General features: G+C 47.3%; 1 protein-coding gene across 4 annotated transcripts in view; it reads right to left on the reverse strand.

Annotated features, from left to right (window-relative positions):
- Positions 1-22264, reverse strand: part of COG7 (component of oligomeric golgi complex 7) — a 76761-nt gene that overhangs the window by 18602 nt on the left and 35895 nt on the right. For 3 of the 4 annotated variants that reach the window (XM_082430994.1, XM_082430993.1, XM_082430995.1), the window contains exons 10-15: positions 20353-20469; positions 18185-18250; positions 12428-12614; positions 10666-10806; positions 4727-4810; positions 873-987 (exon numbers count right to left, since the gene is read on the reverse strand). In XM_082430994.1, the coding sequence (XP_082287120.1) occupies positions 873-987; positions 4727-4810; positions 10666-10806; positions 12428-12614; positions 18185-18250; positions 20353-20469 (710 nt within the window). Of the gene's footprint in view, positions 1-26; positions 296-872; positions 988-4726; positions 4811-10665; positions 10807-12427; positions 12615-18184; positions 18251-20352; positions 20470-22264 lie in introns of those variants that run through there. The other variant, XM_082430996.1, reaches the window with a different exon arrangement.

A 22264-nucleotide genomic window follows, 5' to 3' on the forward strand; every position in this document is an offset into this window, starting at 1 on the left:
AATCATTTAGTCTCATTTATTATCTTTTGATTTGATTCAACTTCTTTAATAGTGATGCAGTCATCTTGTTTTCTTTTTATTTGAATTTACATGAGATGCCTTTTAGCCACCCTTTATTTTTAACCTTTCAATGTGATTTTATTTTCAGTGCGGTACCTTCTCTTGAGCTGCTGAATCCTTTATATACCAAGTGATTTTTTTTCTGTCTATTCAGTATTACAGAGGGAGGCCTATAATGCCCAATGTTAGGGATAAGATGATTTTGGATCAGAGAGTATGTGGTCCCTGTTCAAATCTGTCAGGCCCAGACAATGAGAAAAAGGAAAAGTGTTAACGTATTGTATTTTTTTACCTTGCCAGTTTAGAGACCCATGAGCCTTGGGGAGTTGGAAGCTCACTACAGCCAGGGGCATTTGGACAGAAGTGTTAACCTCTACCCTGAAGAGTTTATTACTGTCTTGACAAGAAAAACTCTTCTTATGAGGTGCCACTTTACTTGACAGGTGGCCCACACAGAGGGGGAGCAGAGGGAGAGAAAACACCTGGCGGGCCCCTTGCCCTGTGACCTCCCTTCTATCACCAATGAATGCCTACGACCCCAGGCCCACCTGCCACCACCTCCCAACTGACGGCACTGGGGGAGTTCCCCAGGGATGCCCTGCATACAGTGAGCCCTCCCTAATCCACTCTGTCCCACAGAAGTCCCTCAGAGGGTGCAAAAAGAGAACCCCAATCTTTCTCAGCCACGACTGTACACTTTGACAACTATTTCAGTGCGAGCGTGGAGGACGGGTATGAGGAGGGTAAGGCGTTACAAGGGGCATGCGATCACATCCAAGCCCGCCGCTCTCTTTCCTGCAGGTCTCTCTTACCTTGCTCAGGAGGAAACGGCAGCTTTCCAGCGTGCAAAGCCAGCTCTAGGGCTGAGTCCTCCTGAGTCACGAATGGCTCAAGGTTCAGGGGGAGGGACATGATATACTGCCCGATCTGAAACAAAAGAAAGCACTGTCAGCCCAACGTTGACACATGCGGCGGTAATTATTTCATGCAGTACATTTATGTGAAGGCAAATGGTGGACAGACAAAACTGCAAGACCCTGCAGCAGCTCCAGGTCTGATCTTTCCAGTGTGTGGTAACACTGGTGAGGCAACATCTGAAAAAAAGTCACCGGTAGTTTGCACATAGATCATAGATTCATCCTTCTCACTCATGGCCTCAGTATTTTTGGAATGCATTCAGTGCGAGCTCTACCTCAAATGAGTAATGGATACTGGAGTGCTTTGCACAATTTAAAGCACTTGTGTAAATATAAGTTATTATTACTGTTCATAGATGAAAAACCAGTAAGATGCTAATGTCAACAAGTGCATGGTCAAGCAAGAATTTCAATCCTGTCTTCTGGATTTGGATCTGGGTCTTTTCCTTCTAAGTGATTTAACCAGGCGAAGGAAGGAATTTTGTTGGGGAAAAAAGCAGTTTATAATTATAAATTAATTTGGAGGGAAAACTGTATGTTTTCATAATACAAACTCTAGAAAATAAACCTTCTTGGTTGGTGAGGAATCGCAAAGGCAGGGTTACAAGACATTTGGGATGAGCCCATGAGTAATTCAGGATTTGTCATGTGTTTGTCAGATACACAGACTGTCATCATGGATACATTTTAGACACCTATTTCTATTACAACTCACAACTGTTTAGTATTTTAAGGTAAGTATATGTGTCATTTCAAAATGAGGCTGATTTTCAGGTTATGACAACGTAATATACATTTTCTTAAAAAGGTACTGGAGCCTGTTGTTGATTTTTTTGGCTCCATATTGATTTCACACATTCATTCCAACTTAGAGTTGATACTGATTCTGCAAGCTAAAAGTCCAAGGACTATTAGAGAAAGATCTTCTCGATCTGGCCTTACATACACCTATACGGTAGCAGGTGTCCAGAAGTTAAGACAGACTCCCAAAATCTACCAGCCCAGAGGACTACAGGATGATTACACTTTCATCTCCAAACACTTAATGTGGCCCATCGTGCTAACGAAAAATTGTGTTTGGTCTCCCTTTAAAGCGGTATGTACATAGATGGTAAAATGAAAAAAATCAGAGCTTCCCTGGTGGCGCAGTGGTTAAGAGTCTGCCTGCCAATGCAGGGGATGCGGGTTCGCGCCCTGGCCTGGGAAGATCCCATATGCCGTGGAGCAACTAGGCCCGTGAGCCACAACTACTGAGCCTGCGCGTCTGGAGCCTGTGCCCCGCAACGAGAGGCCGCGACGGTGAAAGCCTGTGCACCGCGATGAAGAGTGGCCCCACTTGCCGCAACTAGAGAAAGCCCTCGCACAGAAACGAAGACCCAACACAGCCAAAAATAAATAAATAAATAAAATGCTGGCTTAACTCCTAGGGAGTTTCATTAAAAAAAAAAAAAAAAATCAGCACCTTTTCCTTTCATTTACTTAGTAAGTGAAACACTCTAGTTTGAGTGCCTTTCACTCAAACTAGATAAGTGGTCACTTACGTCACTAATAACCACAACCACTGTACATTTCAGCTTGAAATGGCAACAAATTCATCATTTTTCCCCAAGGCTGGAGGAAGAGAAGGATGCTGACTTCTGGGGTTAGAATTTCTCCGTTGTAATTCCACTCAGCAAGCACTTCCTGAATACCTACTATGTGCAGAGACCACAGGCATATTCCTGTATTTGGTACCCCTTTCATCCGTAGCCATAACCTCTTGGCTAAATCCACAAACCCAGTTTTACTTGAAATAAAGAATCATCATCAATATGCCTTGCATCTATGTTGTTTTATTTCAAAGGATTTTCTCCTATTTCATCCCCTTATAATGCTCACACAGTCCTGCGTGGGTGAGGGCATTCACCAGCAAGGCAAAGCGTCGGTTAGGTGCAAATTTTCAATAATCTGACATCTCAAACTTGAATTAATTGGCCTTAGACTGTGGGGATTGCTGTGGTTTCTAGAGAGATCCCACAATGCCAAGTTTTTCTTGGGAGTTCTGTCTATGTTTATTTCTTGGAAATCAGTGTGGGAAGGGATGCTCACCATCACACCTGTAGATGTTTGTCTGCTATTCTCCCATATTCAATAAATACTCCTTGACATCCTGGCTGGGTAAGCGCAGTGACTCAGGAAAAGTGAACAGCTCTGTGGTCAGAAGGACCTGGGTTTGAGTTTTGGCTCTACCACTGTGTGACGTTGGGCAACTTCCTTAATCTGTCGGGGCCTTGGTTTCGCCATCCCGGAAATGAGGGTGATCTCATACTTACTTCAGAGGGCTGTGGCAAAGATGAAACTAATACCGCGTGAGACACACATAAAGCACCGGGCATCCTAACAGAGCGACTGCTGAATGAGTGGCTTCCCTGCCCCACTCCCATCCCCCAGAGCCTTGGTGCTTCTGACCACAAAACACGGCTGCCGCCAACCGGCTCACAAAGTTGTTGATTCGCTCTATACTGCACACTATCTCACGGCACCGATAAGAGCCTAGCACTGCCTCTGCACACAGTACATGCTCAGTAGATATTCATTTCCTGAGCTGAGGTCATCAGGAGATGACCTCATGAGGACGATGCCTACCTGGGGGCGGATGAGCGGCAGCCGGTGGGAAAGAGCCCTGGCCTGCAAACGCCCCCTCGCCTTCCTTACTCCTCTGTGTTTAAAATCAACTCCATAGCCTCTCGAGTTCCTTCTACGCAACATCGTTTCTGGAATCAATTTCGATTGCAATACACATGTCTCAATTCTAAAAATAAGATTATTCTCATTGGTTGTAAAGACCAACCAACATTTTTAGTTCCGTCCAGGGTATTGAATAATGCCCTGAAAAACAGAGGAAAACAACTGCCGTTTTGGACTTGCTCAGTGAACAGAGAGAGGAAAGCCATCCTCCTTGCTACCCACCAGTGGGATCACACACACTTCCTCTAACTGTACAATATTTACTTCTAAAATTCCTTTGCAGGGGCCTCCCTGGTGGTCCACTGGGTAAGACTCCACGCTCCCAATGCAGGGGGCCCGGGTTCGATCCCTGGTCAGGGAACTAGATTCCGCATGCATGCTGCAACTAAGAGTTCACATGCCGCAACTAAGGAGCCCGCATGCCGCAACTAAGAGCCCACATGTCACAACTAAAGATCCTGCATGCTGTAACAAAGATCCCGCATGCCGCAACTAAGGCCCAGCGCAGCCAAAATAAATAAATAAATATTTTTAAAAATAAAATAAAATTCCTTCGTATCTATTACAACAGTCATAACTTACACAGGGGTGGATTCTAAAGTGAGAGCTCAAGGCAGAAATCACCTATCTCAAAATCACCCCTGAAAACTGCAGAACTCCCCCATAGTGTGAGGAAGACACAGTTGGGGTTCCTGTACAGCACTTCCTATGCTCACTGACATTCAAGAGCAATGGAGCTGGACTCACACCCTGATGCCCTCAGGCACTGGCCACACCTCACATTGAGAGGGATCGGGAAGGGGCGGGAATGTGTTAGGCTTTGAAATCAGCATGTGTTTCATCAGCTGATTTAAGGAAATCAACCGCATTTCCTTAAAGTCCTGGATATGGATGGGGACTATCCAAAAGCAAAGGTCCAGACAGAACCGATGCAGCAAGGACCACTTTACCCAGAAGGGCCAGACAAGACAAGGTCTCAGATGCCGTGACCGGCGCAGAGAAAAGCGCACAGAGGCTCTTACGTTGCTGATGTACTCGAGAGGAGTGAGACTGAAGGTGGGCAGGTCATCGGTCAGGGTTTCTCCAATGCCGGCGGTGTTCCAGCTCTAAAGGAGGAAGGAGAGGAAACAGTCAATGTCACAGCACCCAGGCAGCACGCGAAAGCACCACGTGCTGGAAACTACATGAAGAACGCAGCATCACCACAGGCACTATCTCTGCTCAGAGCTGGCCTTGGGAATCATCACCACGTGGCACACCAGGGATTTCTCTTCTTTAAGGCATCACCTTGAAGCCCGCCACAGAGAAAGTAATCCTCTCTCTCGCTGCATCCTTTCAGATCCATAAAGCAGGAAATCCCACCTTCTCCACTCAACTATTCGATGGGAACCGATCCCTTCTGTGTTTACCCGCTCAGAACGTGAAAGGAAGAGTTGGATATTCTTGTTCTGAATTTCTCTACAGGGTGAGGGCAACCGGTTAACAGCTGCTGGCACAGGTAGCCTCACTAACTCCCAGGTCATCAGCCAGCCCTCTGAAGAGACCAGGACCCCCTAAAATCCTCCACAGAGACCATATGTGAATTGGAAGCCCTGTCTGGTTGCCGGAATATCCAAACCACATTCACCAACACTGCTTTACTAAGTTAAAGGTGCTGCTTTTACTCCACCTGCTTTCTGGATCTATGTCTCATCTGATTCAGAACTCAAAGGGAAAGGGAAGAGAAGGAGCCTCCAAACCCCACCAACAGCCCCTTTGTCCTTTTCAGGACCCCCTGTCTGGAGACCTGCAGCACCAACACGTCTTCTTTCATCATTCAATGGGACTATGACGTCACTGTGGGAGCCCTCCCGGCCTCCCCTACAGAGTTAGGCCAATTACCAGCACACATGTGGTTAATTATCAGCATGGCACAGCTTTCCACAGAAATCTAGTTGCTGAATTCTTACCTGAGTCACCCTAAGGCCAGCCTGGAAAACAAGGCCCTTTCTGGCTGGACTCCTGGAGTGACTCCTGAGGTCACGTGGTAGCTGCTCTCTGCAGCCACCTGTTGCCCGATCTGGTTCCTTGATCCTTTAAGGAGCTTTCCGGGAATGTCATGACCGTGTCCACCCCTGGGATCCCGGCCCAGGCCAAGCCTCAGCCGTCCTCCCCACACTCTCTAGCACCAACTTGACTCTAATTTTCCTGCTCTAGACAAAGCCTTTTCTTCCCCACCCCTGCCCCTATAGTTTTCTAAACTCCTTGCTGTTTTTGTTTTATAAATGTATTTATTTATTTGTTTTTATTTTTGGCTGTGTTGGGTCTTTGTTGCTGTGTGCAGGCTCCTCATTGCAGTGGTTTCTCTTGTTGCAGAGCACGGGCTCTAGGTGCATGCACTTCAGTAGTTGTGGCAGGCGGGCTCAGTAGTTGTGGCTCGTGGGCTCTGGAGCACAGCCTCAGTAGTTGTGGTGCACAGGCTCAGTGGCATGTGGGATGTTCCCGGACCAGGGATCGAACCCGAGTCCCCTGAATCAGCAGGAGGCTTCTTAACCACTGCACCACCAGGGAAGCCCTCCTTGCTGTTTTCTGAGAATCCTCTTTTGTTTCAAAATATCCTACTTTTTTTCAGTTAACTCCCACCCCACGGGGAAGGAACACGCCGATCATGCACGTGCACCGAGGGCCCATGCTGCATAGCACCCTGTGCCAGGCTTTGTAGGGAGGAGACAAAGAATTGGCAATCTTGGTTCTTGCTCTCCTTGGGGAACCAAGACCCCTGACACATGCCCACCCTATACCCCCTACACCTACACACACACACGCACACACACACACACGCACAGGCTTCCACTTCAAGAGTTCTCAGTGGCAGAAGTTCTCAGTCAGGTTTTATACAACAAGAGTTCAGAGGAGCAAGAGCCTAGGGTGGCTAGAGAAGAGGCCGGCCACAGGATGCATGAGGTGCAGACAGGGAAGGCTAGAAAGAGAATGCACAGCTGTGAACACCAGGCTAAGAAAAGGGAAAATGACGGGGCTTCCCTGGTGGTGCAGTGGTTAAGAATCTGCCTGCCAATGCAGGGGACACAGGTTCGAGCCCTGGTCCGGGAAGATCCCACATGCCGCGGAGTCACTAAGCCCTCGTGCCACAACTCCTGAAGCCCGGGCACCAAGAGCCTGTGCTCTGCATCAAGAGAAGCCACCGCAATGAGAAGCCCATGCACCGCAACGAAGAGTAGCCCCCGCTCACCGCAACTAGAGAAAGCCCGCACACAGCAACAAAGACCCGACACAACCAAAAATAAATAAATGAATTAAATTAATTTAAAAAAAAAAAGAAAAGGGAAAATGAAAGAGAGAGAGAGAAGAGGGAGGGAAGGAGAGAGGGAGGGAGGGAGAGAAAGAGAGAGAGATGGAAAGGTAACCTGTAGAGTTCAAAAGAGACGTAAAAGACACATCACACATCCACCAATCCCAACGTGCAGAACTAATCTGGATCCTGATTCAAACAGTTAAATCATGACACTTATAAGACAACTGGAAATTTGAACACTGATGATATTAAGGAATTATTTTTAATTGTATTTTTAAGGGTGATTATGGTATTGTGATTATTTTTAGAGTTCTTATTTTAGATAAGGGGTATATATGAAACAGAACGGCCAGGAGTTGATCATTGACGAAACAGGGTGATGAGGACACAGAGTTTATTACACTCTTCCCTCTACTCGTGCATATGTATGAAAATTTCCAGAGTAAAAAGTTTTTAAAAATAGATTATCACACTGACTGTGGGGAGCCAAGTAAGGGATCTGAATGCGGAGAGACAAAATCAGAGCGATGCTTTAGGAAGATTAATGCAGCAACTCTGAGAAGGATTGTGGGCGGAGAGGAAGATGAAAGGCAACAAAGGCAAACAATTCAGAGATGACGAGATCCCAAACCAGGGCAGTGGCCATGGAAACAGACAGAGACAGATTTAAAAAGAAGGAACAATACAACCTGGTGGTGAAGTCCTGGCACAGAGGGGCACAGGGAGGGAGCAGAGGTGGTGAGGGTCAGTGAGGCAGAGAAGGGGCGGCCAGGAGCAAGGGCTGAGTTGTGGGGAAAGAGCACATCACCGGAGTGCATCTAAAGGACCAGCACCGTGGGCTGCAGGCCCTGGGAAGGCTTCACAGAGGAGGCGGGAGGAGCGAAGTCGGAGGGTGATCGGGCGGAGGGCAGAGGGAAAGAAGAGCCAGAGTGGAAAAGTACTTTGGAATAAGGGTGAGACAGAGTGGACTGATGAGGGAGGGCCTGAAAAAGCAGGCAGAGAGGGTGGACCTGAAGAGGGTCAATAGGGAAATGAGGCAGATTATTTTTGAATTTAAAATTTCCTTCTAAGGGCCTTTTCTAACCATCTGTCACCAGGTAACGCAGGTAAACTTCAACAATCTATTTTGAAAGGGAATATAGTGTTGGTTTATATTCTTGTAATGTACAAGAGTGATACAATTTACCAGCAAACATTAAAAACAAACATTTAATGACCAGGGTTTAATTTTCAAATCCTTAAGGGCCAAGTGTTTGCCTTTGTATTGTGTGCTTTCAGGCTGGCACTCTGGGAGAACTCCTCCTAATCACCAAAGCTGCCTGTGTCCATTCCCAGCGCCCGAGCCATTGTGGTGAGGCCTGAATGAGAAGGCGAGATCAGGCAACCAAGGACCGGGGCAGAACAATGAGCGTGGAATGCAGAAGTAGAGGGCAAAGGACAGGTGGGAAGCACCGAGCTGGGCTCAGTGGAGAAGAAGACTAAACAACTGGCAGAATTAAGGTTTCAGAACAGAAGGTCAAGACGTTAACCTTTGACAAAATAAAAATAATAAAAACAACCAAACCGGGGAGGTTGGGGAAGGAAGATGCGAGATGTAAGGAATGCTAATCCCATCGGCTTTCAGGGCAGGCGAATCAATGTCAACATCTATCTAAAATAGAAACATGATTAACAAAAACCAACGACTCCCATCTATCTGCAGTTTTCATAATCTTTCTTTCTTAATCTTGAAGAGATCTTCTGGGGACTGATATCTTTCATGGTGAAGAAACTATTATCTCAAGTTCAACCATTCCTTTGGTTTCGTTTATCTTCTTTTTCTAGTTAAACTCAAATAACGTTTATATTGTACACATTTTTTTTTTTTTTTTTGAAAAACAGCATGTGTAGCACAATTCCATTTCTTCCTATGCATCATTTCCCTACCAGTGCCCGTCCAGCCTTCAACATGTGAGTGGGCAGGAAGCGATGTCTGGCTTGATGATTTCTGGACGTTGGGACTTTGAAGGGGTTTACTGCTTTTTTTCTGTGTACTTTCCTATATTGCTTGAATTTCTGAAAATGGATATATGTAATTTCTATTTTTAAAAACTGTCATTACTCTTGAGAATCACAGAAAAAAAGAAAACCACCACGTATTAAGCATCTACTCTGTGACAGGGGCCGTGCTAAATTCTATCATATACACAATCTCACTTAATCCTCACATACCCATATGGTGAGGATTACTGTATCCCCATTTTAAAGATAAGGAGATGAGGCTCACAGAGGAGGTAACAGCCTCAGCCGTGTGACCCAACGAGACCACGCATGGGCGGTGCCCGGAACAGCTCCATCGACAGCACTTCCACTAGGATGTGACAGCAGGGGCCCCACACCACCAGCCCCACACACAGCCCTGCCCCAGCCAGGCCAGAAGTGCAAAATCTGGTTGGAGTAGATCTCACGGCATTTCGCACAGACCTAACCAGATCATACGGTGAATAAAGCGAGTGGCCCTTGGCTCCCGGCCTAGTATGCTTTCCAGAGGGCAGCAAAAAGCAAACGACTTCCTTAAAGGATCTCTTGGTTAGTAAAAGCCCATAACTGGATCTTTCCCAAAAGACCATCTTTACTCTTTTGTTTTATTTTGGCCACGTTGGGTCTTCACTGCTGCGCACGGGCTTTCTCTAGTTGCGGCGAGCGGGGGCTACTCTTCGTTGCGGTGCGCGGGCTTCTCATTGCGGTGGCTTCTCTTGTTGCGGAGCATGGCCTCTAGGCACACGGGCTTCAGTAGTTGCAGCATGCGGGCTCAGTAGTTGCGGCACGTGGGCCCTAGAGTGCGTGGCCTTCAGTAGTTGCGGCACGCGGGCTTAGCTGCTCTGCGGCATGTAGGATCTTCCCAGACCAGGGATCGAACCCATGTCGCCTGCATTGGCAGAAGGATTCTTAACCACTGCACCACCAGGGAAGTCCCAAGACTATCTTTAAAATAAGCCAAATCCAGATAGACTTGAGGAGTCAGTGAGAAAAATTAATCAGGGGACTGTCTCAGAAATCTGAAAGGAAAGTCGTGAGATCTGGACCCAGGGAAAGTCAGAGCCAGTAGAGAAAACAGGACTGATAGGCAATTCCTTGAAAAGGAATAAGGACAACCAGAAAAGAGAAGTGTGTGCAAGGCAAGGAAAGTGAGATGTTCTAAGAACTGCCAAATAGCAAGAGTATCAAGGATAGAAAAGAGCAGAACCCTTCAAACTCTCCTCAAAAACACCAGATCAAATCGAGTAAGGCGCTCTCCTGAACAAAGTTCCAGAACCAAGTCTCCACAAATGTTTGGCACGAAAACAATTCAACCTCATCAGACAATTAGCTCCTCTGACCGGCCCCAACTTTTCCAGTGGCACATAATCTCCCTTACTTCTCCCTGAGAGGGCACAGCTAAGCTGCTGTGAAAGTTAATCAAGCAATAGTAATAATCCCAAGAAACAGTCTGAAAACACAGCATCACAGTAACTACAATTAAGATAGGACAGTCTCGCTAAGCAATGAGTTGCAAGGGAACAGTGACTCTACAGGTGGACTTCTAGCCTAGGAGAGTCAGAGGGGGCACCGCCCAAAGCTCGGGGAAGGGGATATTAGGCCTAGGCTGGGGGGTGAAGGGGCACGTTTTCCAGTTGGTGGGAAACTTACATCCATCTTGGAAATGAGGAGCAGCTGCTGCTTGATGCGCAGGAAGACGGAATCGAAAGCCAGCTGGTGGGCCTGCTGGTTAAGCCGAGTCAGAGCCGCTCGAGACGCCGACAGCAGGTTGTGGTTACTTGACCCTTTTTCCTAAGACGAGAAAATGCAGAAGGCAGGGTGTTAGGCCCTGAATCCAACCAAGGTATTAGCTGAGCGTTTTGAAAAGCCACTGAAAGGAAAATAGTAAGAGGGTTCTCTACTACAGTGGTTTCAAACCTGGCTGTGCCCCAGAACCCCCTGGAGAGCACACTGAGTTACAGATACCCAGGGTCTACCATAGAACTACTGAATCTGGATCCACTGGGGTTCTGGAGCCCAGGAAACTATTGATATATTTTTCATTCACTTTCCCAGGTGACTCTGATGCATTTAAGCTAATATAAGCTCATGGATTGGTAGTTTAGGAAAAATTAACCTGTGACTGTCCCTCAGGGATAGAGGAAGAAGGAAAAAATGATCAGAAGTGTCATGTAGAAACAAGAGTGACAGACAGAGCCCTGATTCCCAGTGAGGTCAGGTCAGTTATACTCGGCTGTTACACCAGAGTCTGCACCACCTGTGTGAGTCCCGAGGTATTCCAAACAGCCTGAGAAAATACAGAGGTGGAAAATGTAACCTTAGTTTTGCTATTATAAATGAACTGATTACAACAAACAGACATAAATCAGATCAGCAATAAAGATAAACAGAGTTGCTTTAACGTAATCACAGAAGCACGGATGAATGAACTTGCAGAATGGCTTCAAGAAGTGTTTGTCAAGCTCAAATGTAGCCAGTTGCTGGGTCAAGGCACAGAGGGATGGGGGAGACCCCGTGAGGGCAACGCTGAGACCTCAGACACATCCTGAGGCACACTGTGCGGTCACCTCCAGAGCTCGTGGCCCATCAGGATAATTTCAGATAGAATTTGGTGCTATGGGAACAGCCGTACCTCCTTGGCTTATCACCAAGAGAGTGAGGTGCAAATCAGACTGGGGGCGGGGGCTGGCTCTGGAAAGGAGGCCGCGGCCCTCTAAGAACCCTGAGGCCATTCCCAGGGAGCGTGTGGCTCATTCCATTTGTCGGGAGGTCCCCCTGTCCCTGGGCCCCAAGAGGCCCAAAGCTCAAAGTCAAGGGCCATTTTATGGTAGACAAACGAAGAGTTCAAGCCAAAGGAACAGCCAGGAGGGAACACTGATTCCCACGCTGTCGCGTTGCCGCATGGAAGAACCTGCACTCGAGAGGTGCTCCTGGCTCCTCCCCACCCTTGCTCCGCCCCTGGCTCCTGGGTTGGGGTCCACCTTCCCAGGTTCTGCTCACCCCCAGGCAGTACAGGAATTCCGGTCCCCTCTCCGCCACTCAGTACGGGGGGCTGTGCCCGCGTGGGGGCCCGGGGCCGTCCAGCTCCGCCCATCCTGCTGACGGGTCTAACTCCGGAGAGGAGAACAGCGAGCTCCTGCGGCTGCAGATCGAGAGCCACACTCTCCAGCCTACCTTTCGTCAGTGATAAAGCTCCATTTATCCAACACCTCCTACAGCTGTGTTTCAATTGGTTCGACCCCAGTTTAGTTGATTAGCTTCTTAAAACGCCAACATAAACGAGACAGAGACGTGGGAGGCCATGCCACAGCCCAGGGCCCACACACAGGGGCAGAAAGCCTGGGTTAGGGAAAGCGTGAGTGACAAGGGAAAAGTTTTCATTTGCAAGAATGCCATCAGTCAGGTCTCATACCTTGAGGGTATAGAGTATTTCCATTAAACTGCCATATTCGGCAGGGCTGTCTTTCTGAAGGTAATTATATTCTTGCCATGGGTTCCTGGCAGAGCTCTTCTTGTCTGTCAAGATGCTATCCTGAAAACCGGTCAGGCTCCGAGGGCTGTAGGACTCAGAGAGATACTTCCCAGCTGTGGACAAAATCCTGTAATGAAAGTGATGACCATTATGCGAGCTATTTGTATGGAATTTTCTTCTTGGAGCATTCAGACTGCTCCTTACTAAATCCCAGGATATCCTCATGAGGCAGATTGATGTAGGGTCCATTTCATAAGGAAATGGAGACGCCCTTGATCCTTTAGGAGGGAGCTGGACCTCAGGTGCACAGTAAACACCAGGTGTTTTTATTTCCTATCTAACACTGACTCTAACAGAATATGCCATCTTCCTAATATAATGCACAGCCTACAGGGCAGCTGTCAACTCACTACAATCTGGAATACTGTGCACTTTCTATATATGAGCTATATTAGCATCACTCTTTGGAAGAGTCAAAACCAGGGGAGCCACCAGCACCGCAGTCAGAGGCACGAGACACGGCAGTGTCCCTGGAGAAGAGTGACAGCAGCTCGCTGCACGCGTCTACCCACAGGACTCACACTCTCGCACACGCTGGGCTCGTGTGGTGTTTGTGTTCATCAGCACCGTAAAGTTTATTTCTGAGATTTAGACAGATCTACTGAGAGAGGCCGGTGCTTTCCTGAGAAAGAACAATGCCTGGAGGAGGTTCTATGGGCTGATCAACCTCTGGCGCTGCTTGGGGAGTGGAATCTCTGTCTCCAACGAGGATGACCTCCCTTGACGGATGCTGAAAATCCTCACTCTGTTTCCTCCTTAGCCCAACCTCACCATTCAGCCTATACGTTTAAATGTGTACAGAATTATACAAACCTATGTAGCCAGAAGACTAGACACTGTAGTACATCCCAACTGTGCCTAATTCCCCAACGCCTCCTTTACCATAATTTCTTATAAAAAAGATCACTTTGGACATGGCAGCCTGTAGGCACTCACCTCTTCAAGAACAAATCCCATGAGCTTGTCAAGAAATGCCTGTACTTGCAAACAAATCCTGGGGACAGGACTTTCCTCAGGAACCACTACTGACACAAGTAGCCACCTGCCTCTGCCACTAAGGTCAAGTTACAGTTTTCCCTGTTGGATACGCCTGCCGGTAATTTTGGTTGCGTCTTTTCTCTGTGAAACTGTGGCCTGTCCCTGCCGCGGCCTTACTTCCAAGTCTTCACTGTTTCTTGTCTGGATCATAGTTGCCTTCCCTTCCACGCTCCATTTAATCTGTCCTCCTAAGGGTTACTGGAATGATCTTTCCAAAAGGCAAATCTGATTTTGTCTTTTTCCCAAAGATCCTTCAGTGCTCCCCAAGATAAAACTAAAAATGCCTAGGCATGGCCCCCAGCGCCCTCCATCGCTGGAGCCCCCGTATCCTTACAAACATTCCCGCTACCATGCCAACCGCCCCCAGCCCACACACCATGCTTCACACCCTTCTGTGTCTTGCTCGCACACTCCTGTGATCTGAAATGCTCTCCCCTCCTTGGTGCACCTGGAAAAATCCTACTCCTTCTTCAAGGACCTGTCCCAGGGGCATCTCCTCTGTCCAATCTTTCCCCCCAGGCACTCTGTCTTCTGACTTCACCAGCCTTCACCTTTCTTACACACTAGATGGTGAGGCTAAACCACAGAGTGGTCTTCATCTCTGAATTCCCAGCACTTAGCACAGTGCCGTGCACATAGCAGGTGCTCCATAATTATTCTTTGACTGACAGGTGACCCTGGGTTTGGTGAGCAGGAAGTTGAGAGCTGAGCTTTCGTCTCTGCCCTCCGGGAAGTCAGCTCTCCTTCTTGGGGTTACTGCAATACGTGTCTCAGTCTCAGGCTGCCAGGGGCAAGTGGCATCAGTCTGCCATCCAAGCTGAAGAAAAACAGTTATGTTGGGAATGTTTTGAGTACTAAAGATTACAGTTTAAGGGAATTCCCTGGTGGAGCAGTGGTTAGGAGTCCTCCTGCCAGTGCAGGGGACACGGGTTCGAGCCCTGGTCCAGGAAGATCCTACATGCCGCGGAGCAACTACGCCCATGAGCCACAACTACTGAGCCTGCGCTCTAGAGCCCGCAAGCCCCAACTGCTGAGCCCGCATGCCACAACTACTGAAGCCTGCGCGCCTAGAGCCCGTGCTCTGCAACAAGAGAAGCCACCTCAATGAGAAGCCCGCACACCGCAACGAAGAGTAGCCCCCGCTCACTGCAACTAGAGAAAGCCCGCGCACAGCAATGAAGACCCAATGCAGCCAAAATTAAATAAATTAATTAATTTTTAAAAAATTTATAGCTTAAAATGTCACTATGGTGTGCTCTACAATAAAAACCAAATCTAATATTTTTAAATGTTGGAATAAATATAGCTCCAACCCTAAGGAACTAATGGCATTTTTCCCTAACCTCCTCTTCATCCAGTCACCATTAGATGACCTCATCATTAGAATCTGATTTCCCGCTATATGTATTTCCTATTATTGAGAACTAAACCATACCAAAATGAACACTTGATCTCCTCATTCATTAAGAAACATTTTCTCAGGACTTCCCTGGTGGCGCAGTGGTTAAGAATCCATTGCCAATGCAGGGGACACGGTTCGATCCCTGGTCCAGGAAGATCCCACATGCCATGGCAACTAAGCCTGTGCGCCACAACTACTGAGCCTGCGCTCTAGAGCCCGCGAGCCACAACTACTGAGCCCGCATGCTGCAACTACTGAAGCTCGCGCACCTAGAGCCCATGCTCCACAACGAGAGAAGCCACCGCAATGAGAAGCCCGCGCACCACAACGAAGAGTAGCCCCCCGTCACCGCAACTAGAGAAAGCCCATGTGCAGCAACGAAGACCCAACACAGCCAAAAATTAAGAAAAAAATTAAGAAAAAAAAAAAAGTTTTCTCATCATTGCAATGGGCTCTAAGCCAGGTCTTGGCGATATCAGATGATTAAACATAGAGCTTGCCCTCAGAAGCTCAGAGATTAACAGGAGAGTCCGTTAGGTGCCAGTGCTGTGCTACCTGCTGAGCCAGGAGAAGGCAGTGAGTATGAGCAGAGGAGGGAGGGACTGACATCCCAATTCCATCTCCTTCCTCAACTCATCTCCTTTTCTGGAAAAGTTGCTGCCCACTCCTCAGCCATAGGAAACTGGACATTTATTTTGGATTCCCCAAACCTCACTGTCCCACTGAACTGTCCCACTAAAACCTTGTCCTAGTGAAAATACCACTGTTCCAAAAATAAGTGGTGGGCACCATAAAAGTATAGAGGAACCATGGCAATCTCCCTGTATGTCACCCAAGTACAAGAGAAATCCCTCGGGTGACACCCAACTCAACCTTGCTTTACTCGCCCCACTAGTCACAAAACGATCCCTGTCTGCAAACAGGTGATCTTAAAAGCCCAGTAGCCAATGTCACTCTTGTCGCTGAAGTAATCTGGAGTGTTTCGAGCTACTGCCTCTGCCACCTGAGGGGAGTGGTCCTAAGTTGCAGTCTGGGTCTGCCGGTGAAACTGACAGGGAGATAAGCTAAGCTTTATAGGCGGCAGCCACATGCATGGGCTCCCTGTTGGGAACACAGATGATGACTGTTACTCTTTTCCCTTTCCAGGTTCAGTGCTTCCAGAATGACGTCACCTCTTAAAAAGGCTCCCTTGGATACACCCAATCTGTTCTCATCTCACACCAAAGCTCGGGCCAGCCTCTCAGCCTCTCTGGGCTGCAAAATGCAGTTAGAGGGGCTCACCCTTTATCTGTCATGCCCCCATTCACCTTCTTAACCAGATCCTTCCTTACCCTTTAGAATGTAATACTCATCTTCATCAAAAGATTAAGGCAAGTCTACACGTTCTGATATGGAAAGTCGTCTGACATATATGCAGAGAAACCCAAGTCTGAGGACGGACACTCATCTGTGAGGAGGGACACCGTGCAGGCGATGCTCACAGTCGGGATGACCCAGCTGACGTCCAGGTTCAGATCACTGCCTCTTCGTGGCATCACCTCAGACAGCTCTTCCCGCAGATAATTTCTTTTACTTAAGAAGTTACTACCGGTGCCAAATTCTAGGCCTCAATGTCTCCTCATGTGTAAAAATGGGGGTAAGAATAGTACCTATCTCTTTGGACGCCCTGGGAGGATTAAGGAGTTAATTCATGTAAAGCCTTTCACGGCAGAGCTCAACAAATGTGATGGGGGCAGGGGGGCTGTTAACGTTTCTTCTCAAGAATTTTTGGGGTGAGTAGACTTTCAGTTTTTAATACTTGGCACACTCGTGAACTTTTAATTTTTGAGCTGGGCCCAGGCTGTAATTACCACCGTAATTAAGAAACTAATAAGCTACATGCCTTTCTTTTCAATATATAAATGTCAAATTTTCACCTTTTCTTAGGGGCCTTCTTGAACCCAGACCTACTCACTCTTCCGCCATAGGCTCCCCTCACCGTGTGTGTGTGTGTGTGTGTGTGTGTGTACGCACATATGTGCATATAAACATGAGCATAAATGTGTGTGGGAGTGGGGAGGGAGGAAGGAGACGTCTACTTCATCATTTATATTATTTATCCACACTCCGCTGTATGCCTGTGGTGCTCCGGTTTTATTCATTCCAAGAAGCCACATGAGCTCTATGCCGGGCTGCTTGGGAATTATGAACTGCAACAGCTGCCCATTCCAACCCGCCCCCCCACCCCTGGCCCCCGCAAGGCTTTCCCCATAATGAGAACCATGGTGAAAAATCTTGGGACTTGAAGGCAACCCGTGGGTTCAGAAATGAAAGGAGACAAAGAGTGGTGAGAAGAAGAAATGACCAACTCAGAGCCCTGACCCCGCGGCCGGTCTGGCGACCTTCCCCGGCAGCTCAGCCCTACCGCCCACCCAGTCTCGAGGCCTCAGCTTGCTTTTCACTTTGTACCACTGCCAGAAATTCCCTCCTGCAGAGGTGACTTTAGGACAACAAAGAGTTATCCCAGAAAGAGGTGAAGGGACTGCTGCTAGGCCCTAACACCGCCTAGGAAACAGACTTCTTCCCCTGAATTCCTGCAGAACAGAGAAAGCAGCTGCACCAAGGCAATGAGAGATTCCGCTGAAGAAGTGAGGGCATTTGGGAAGCTTGAAGCCCTTGGAGGGAAAAACAGGTCCGAATGGGGACACTTCGGGGCAGTGTAAAAGCCCTGGCAGGTATCAGAATGGAGAGGGGGCAGGAGGGACTTTCCTAGGCCTGACCCCAGAAATCCTCCTTTGACACACACACTGGCTTCCGCAGCACAGAATCCTACTGCAGAACCCAGAAGGCAGGCTGGCCGGATTCATCCCGATTCTGTGGGCTGGCCCAGGGGACCTCACCACCGCCTATAACTTTCCATTCCCAATAACTGACTTGCAAACATGCAGTGGGAGCCCTGCCCACTCATAATTTGGAGACAACACGTACTGCTTCCTCATTTAGGCTGAAACTTCCATATCTAAGTAAAATTATGTGCCAAGGAGGTCAGAGCCTTGCTCCTTTTAGGTGCTCAATAAATGCTGAATGGTGACAATACTGACACCTCGTATCCTAGGTACAGAGAGTCCTCAAGCTCTGTGGCTTCAGACTGCGCTGCGTACTCTGTCAAGGTTTCCCCCAGCTGAGAGCCCAGGGACCGGCCCACAGCCCTCTCCTACCTGTTGGCTAGCTGCTGCTCAAAGTCCCCGCACTGCCGCAGGAGCTCTCCACAGGTGGCTATTATCCTAAACAAAACAAAAAGCACTTCAAGTATCTGGAATGCTGACATTTGCAGGACAAACATTGTCCCATTCATAAAAATTCTCACTATTCACCCCTTTTGGTGGTGTGCTGGGTTGTGGGAAAGCAGTTAACCATTTGAGGGCCTACCTGAAATGTCCCATTCATTAGTAATTCATGTAGAAGGGAAATGCTGGTCCCTTCTAATATCCTCCTGTCATGGGTCTCTCTGCTATGAATCACAATTCTATCCAACATGATCTCAAATAATTTTACATTTCCAAAAATACTGAAGTTGCTTTTGGGCTTTGTCCTTAAGAAAATGGGTTGGAGGGAATTCCCTGGAGGTCCCGTGGTTAAGACTCCACACTTCCACTGCAGGGAGCACGGGTTCGATCCCTGGTCAGGGAACTAGGATCCCACAAGCTGCACAGCGTGGCCAAAAAAGCAAAACAAACAAAACAAAACAAACAAACAAATAAAATGGGTTGGAAATTCTTTGTATCTAAAATTTGAAAACCAAAATTCATTAATATTTGTGAGCTGCCTGCTATTTGCCAGGCATAGAAGAGAAAACTGTTTTGATCTTAGAATTGTTTCTCTCTGATCACATGAAAGGCAGATGAAGATTAATCCATTTGTTTCTCAGAGATAAGCCTGAATGATCATTTCTGTATTTAATAATCCTTTAATTTTCAAGTAATTTTATGCTAGGCCTCGAACTCCAGCTACTGAGTCCTTCAACACCAAACTATAATGTCAGGACAAATCCAAGGATTAAAAACATCTTAGGTCTAGTTAACTTTTAACTTTCTCTAAAAGTGTCTATCATCACCAGGATATCTAGGCATTCCATCATAAGAAAGGTTTATGAGAAAGTGAAATATTCCACTCACATCAGTTACAAGAGAACAACCTTGCACATATTTTCTGGTGTACCAAGCTGCCACAGCTGATAAGGGATATTAGCATCTAGAACATTAAATTTCATCAAAAACAAAAGTTCAGATCAGAGCCCATGAGGAGACACTCCAAATGGTCCTGGGAGGCCCCGGGTTTACCCTGATTAAAGACAGCTTTTGGAGGGTCTGGATCTGCACTGAGACCCACATGTGCCATGGGCACTCTGCACATACCACCTAGGCCAGGGGTCAGGCAAGAAATGTAAGTGGGGGGAGAGCAGCTTGCCTTTTCAGAACGTATGTCTGCAAAGAATGGTTGTAAGGAAAAGAAATTTCTAGATCGCTTTTTATCTCAGGCTGATAGTACAGTTGTTAGACCTCACAGGAGTGGGAGAACCACAGCACAACAGAGAACATACACCTAGTCAACCGAGGCTTCAGGTCATAGCCTTGGGACGATGCAGGCCCAGTGCTTCCAGAGCTTCCGTCTTTTTTTTTTTTTTTGGGGGGGTCGCGCCATGCAGCATGCAAAATCTTAGTTCCCCGCCCAGGGATAGAACCCGTGCCCCCTGCAGTGGAAGCGTGAGTCCTAACCACTGGACTGCCAGGGCATTCCCTCAGGCTGGACACATCAAGGGCCAAACTCCTCAGGCCACTGCCAATCACACTCCCACCAGACCTCAGGGCTTAGGGCAACAGGGTGTCTACCTAGTGGCCCACAGGTCACACAGGCTACGCCAGAATCTGTCTGTCAACAACGACTTGGGAGGGTTACCTCAAGGCCTTTCACGGAACTCTTACATGGCTCTTTGCAGGCCAAATAGCATTGACTTACCATTTAGTACTGTGGCACAGATCCAGAAACAGGATCCAATCAGCTGTGCATTTTCTAAAATAAAAGCTCTAACTTATTTTACGTTTGCAGAAACTATAGGCTAAGGGGGAAAAAAAAACCTCAAACCAAACATAAAAAAACTTAAGTCACCAAAGGAGATGAGTTCATAAAGAACTTTTAAAAATATTTTAAGAACAAGAGGGGTCTTTTTGGTGTTTGTTTGGTTTGGCCTGTTTTCTTTGTTTATTGGCTTGTTTTCAGAGTCTAGAGTATTTGCTTTAAAAAAAGGGGGGGGGCAGTGAAAGAGAGAAAAAAAGCACACATTTATCATTTTTATATACTATATTATGCATGTTTACCCCCACTTTACCTAATGGAATTCTGAAAAGCCGCCCAATCTTCTTGAAAAAGGGAGTTGAGAGGAATATCATCCAGCCTATACTTCTTTCGTATTGAGTGGAGGGTACTGGTGAAATCAGACACATACCTATGGGGAAAGAAAAAAATGACAGTGGTACCATCATAAACTCCTCAGACCTAGAGACACCTGGAATTATACAGCTTTGGACGAACTGCTAATGACCTTGAGAGCACCTTCAGAGGCTATCCTACCAAGGGTTGTCACTACTTATAAAGCTCTGACCACAAAAAGGTCTCCTCTATGTGGCAAGACTGTCTTTCTCACCTGGCAGAGCGGCTTTAAGAGATGCTCAAGATGAGGGGGGAAGGGGATGGCCACTAAGACCAAGACTCTGTGACCAACCAGGTGAGAGATGATGCTGGTTGATTACTCCCTCACCCTAACAGGGGCATTGCTTTGGAAGCTGATTCAAAGAACTGTTGTAAAACGTCATGGTCCCACTATAATACCCAACTGCCACCTAGGATACCATAAGGCAGTTCACTGATATCCAGGGTACTTCTGTAGCATTCAAATCCTTGAATTTAGATTAAACAGCCAAGCTCCATGGCAGGCAAGAGCCCGACTTTAATGGTACAGGAGCATGAAACTGGATTCAAAACTGAAAACCCTCCCTCACAGACTGCTGTCTGCTCCCACCTATACCACATACTTTCCTTCATAGCACTTAACACAAGTATAATTAAATAGCTTATTTAATATATGTGTTTAATGTTTATTGCTGTCACCAGACTAGAAGCTCTGGGAGAATAGGGACTATCCATTTGTAGGTCATAATTGTATCCCCAGGAATTAACACAGACCTGGACATAAAGGAGACATCCAGAAATAGGTCCTGAGTCAATGACAGACCTGCACTGCAAGTACCTAGGTGTCTTTGGGCCTCAGTTTCCTCATCTTTAAAATGGACTTAATGATGACTTCTGTACTGCCCCGCAGAGTTGTCATGATGATAAAATAAAATGAAATGAATGAAATAGTAGACACAAAAGCTCCCTGAAAAGTATAAAATGAAAGCTGATGTGCAGTGGTATCGTTTTTATGTACTGTACTCCCTGGGTAGCCACGAGGGACTGATTTCAGGATTGCCCCCCTCCCCCCCCAAAGATACCAAAATCCATGGATGCTCAAGTTTTTTATATAAAATGGCATAGTATTTGCATAGAACCTAGGCACATTTTCCCATATACTTTAAATCATCTCTAGATTACTTATAATACCTAACACAACATAAATGTTATGTAAATAATTGTAAATACAATGTAATTGCTACATAAAGAGTTGCCAGCATGCAGCAAATTCACGTTTTGCTTTTTGGTACTTTCTGGAAATTTTTTTTCTGAATATTTTTGATCCACAGTTGGTTGAACCCGCAGATAAGGAACGCTAGATACAGAGGGCCAGCTGTATAGTTCTTGGAACATGAACACGTAAGTCCTTGGGAGGGTGTGGTAAGGAGGACAGGGGTGGATGGTCATGTGCTCTGGAAGCCAACAGGCTCCCTAAAACCCATGACACCTGCATACATCACAAGAAGTCTCGCCTCTCTCCTTCCCAGGCCATGAGCTCTAGTGAGGACAGTGGACTGTGCTGACGCAGGGCACGGCCCTGAAGAGTAGGCGCGTGTGGTGGAGAGAAAGGCCATTCCGAGAAGCAAGTGGAAGCAACTGCCGCAGACCACTCCACTGAGGACAGACGCCGCCGCTGCTCCCTTCACACAGGGCCGAGAAACTACGAAACCAGAATGCCACGGACAGCACCTTCCCTTTGCACCCAGAGAGGTGACAGCTTTCCTTGGGGGAGGGGGAGGGCCCTCAGGACACACCGACAGGGAGCTGTTGAAGAACGTTTTAATTGTGCT

This window comes from Balaenoptera physalus (assembly GCF_965194825.1).
Source record: "Balaenoptera physalus genome assembly, chromosome: 16".
NCBI classification, from domain to species: domain Eukaryota; kingdom Metazoa; phylum Chordata; class Mammalia; order Artiodactyla; family Balaenopteridae; genus Balaenoptera; species Balaenoptera physalus.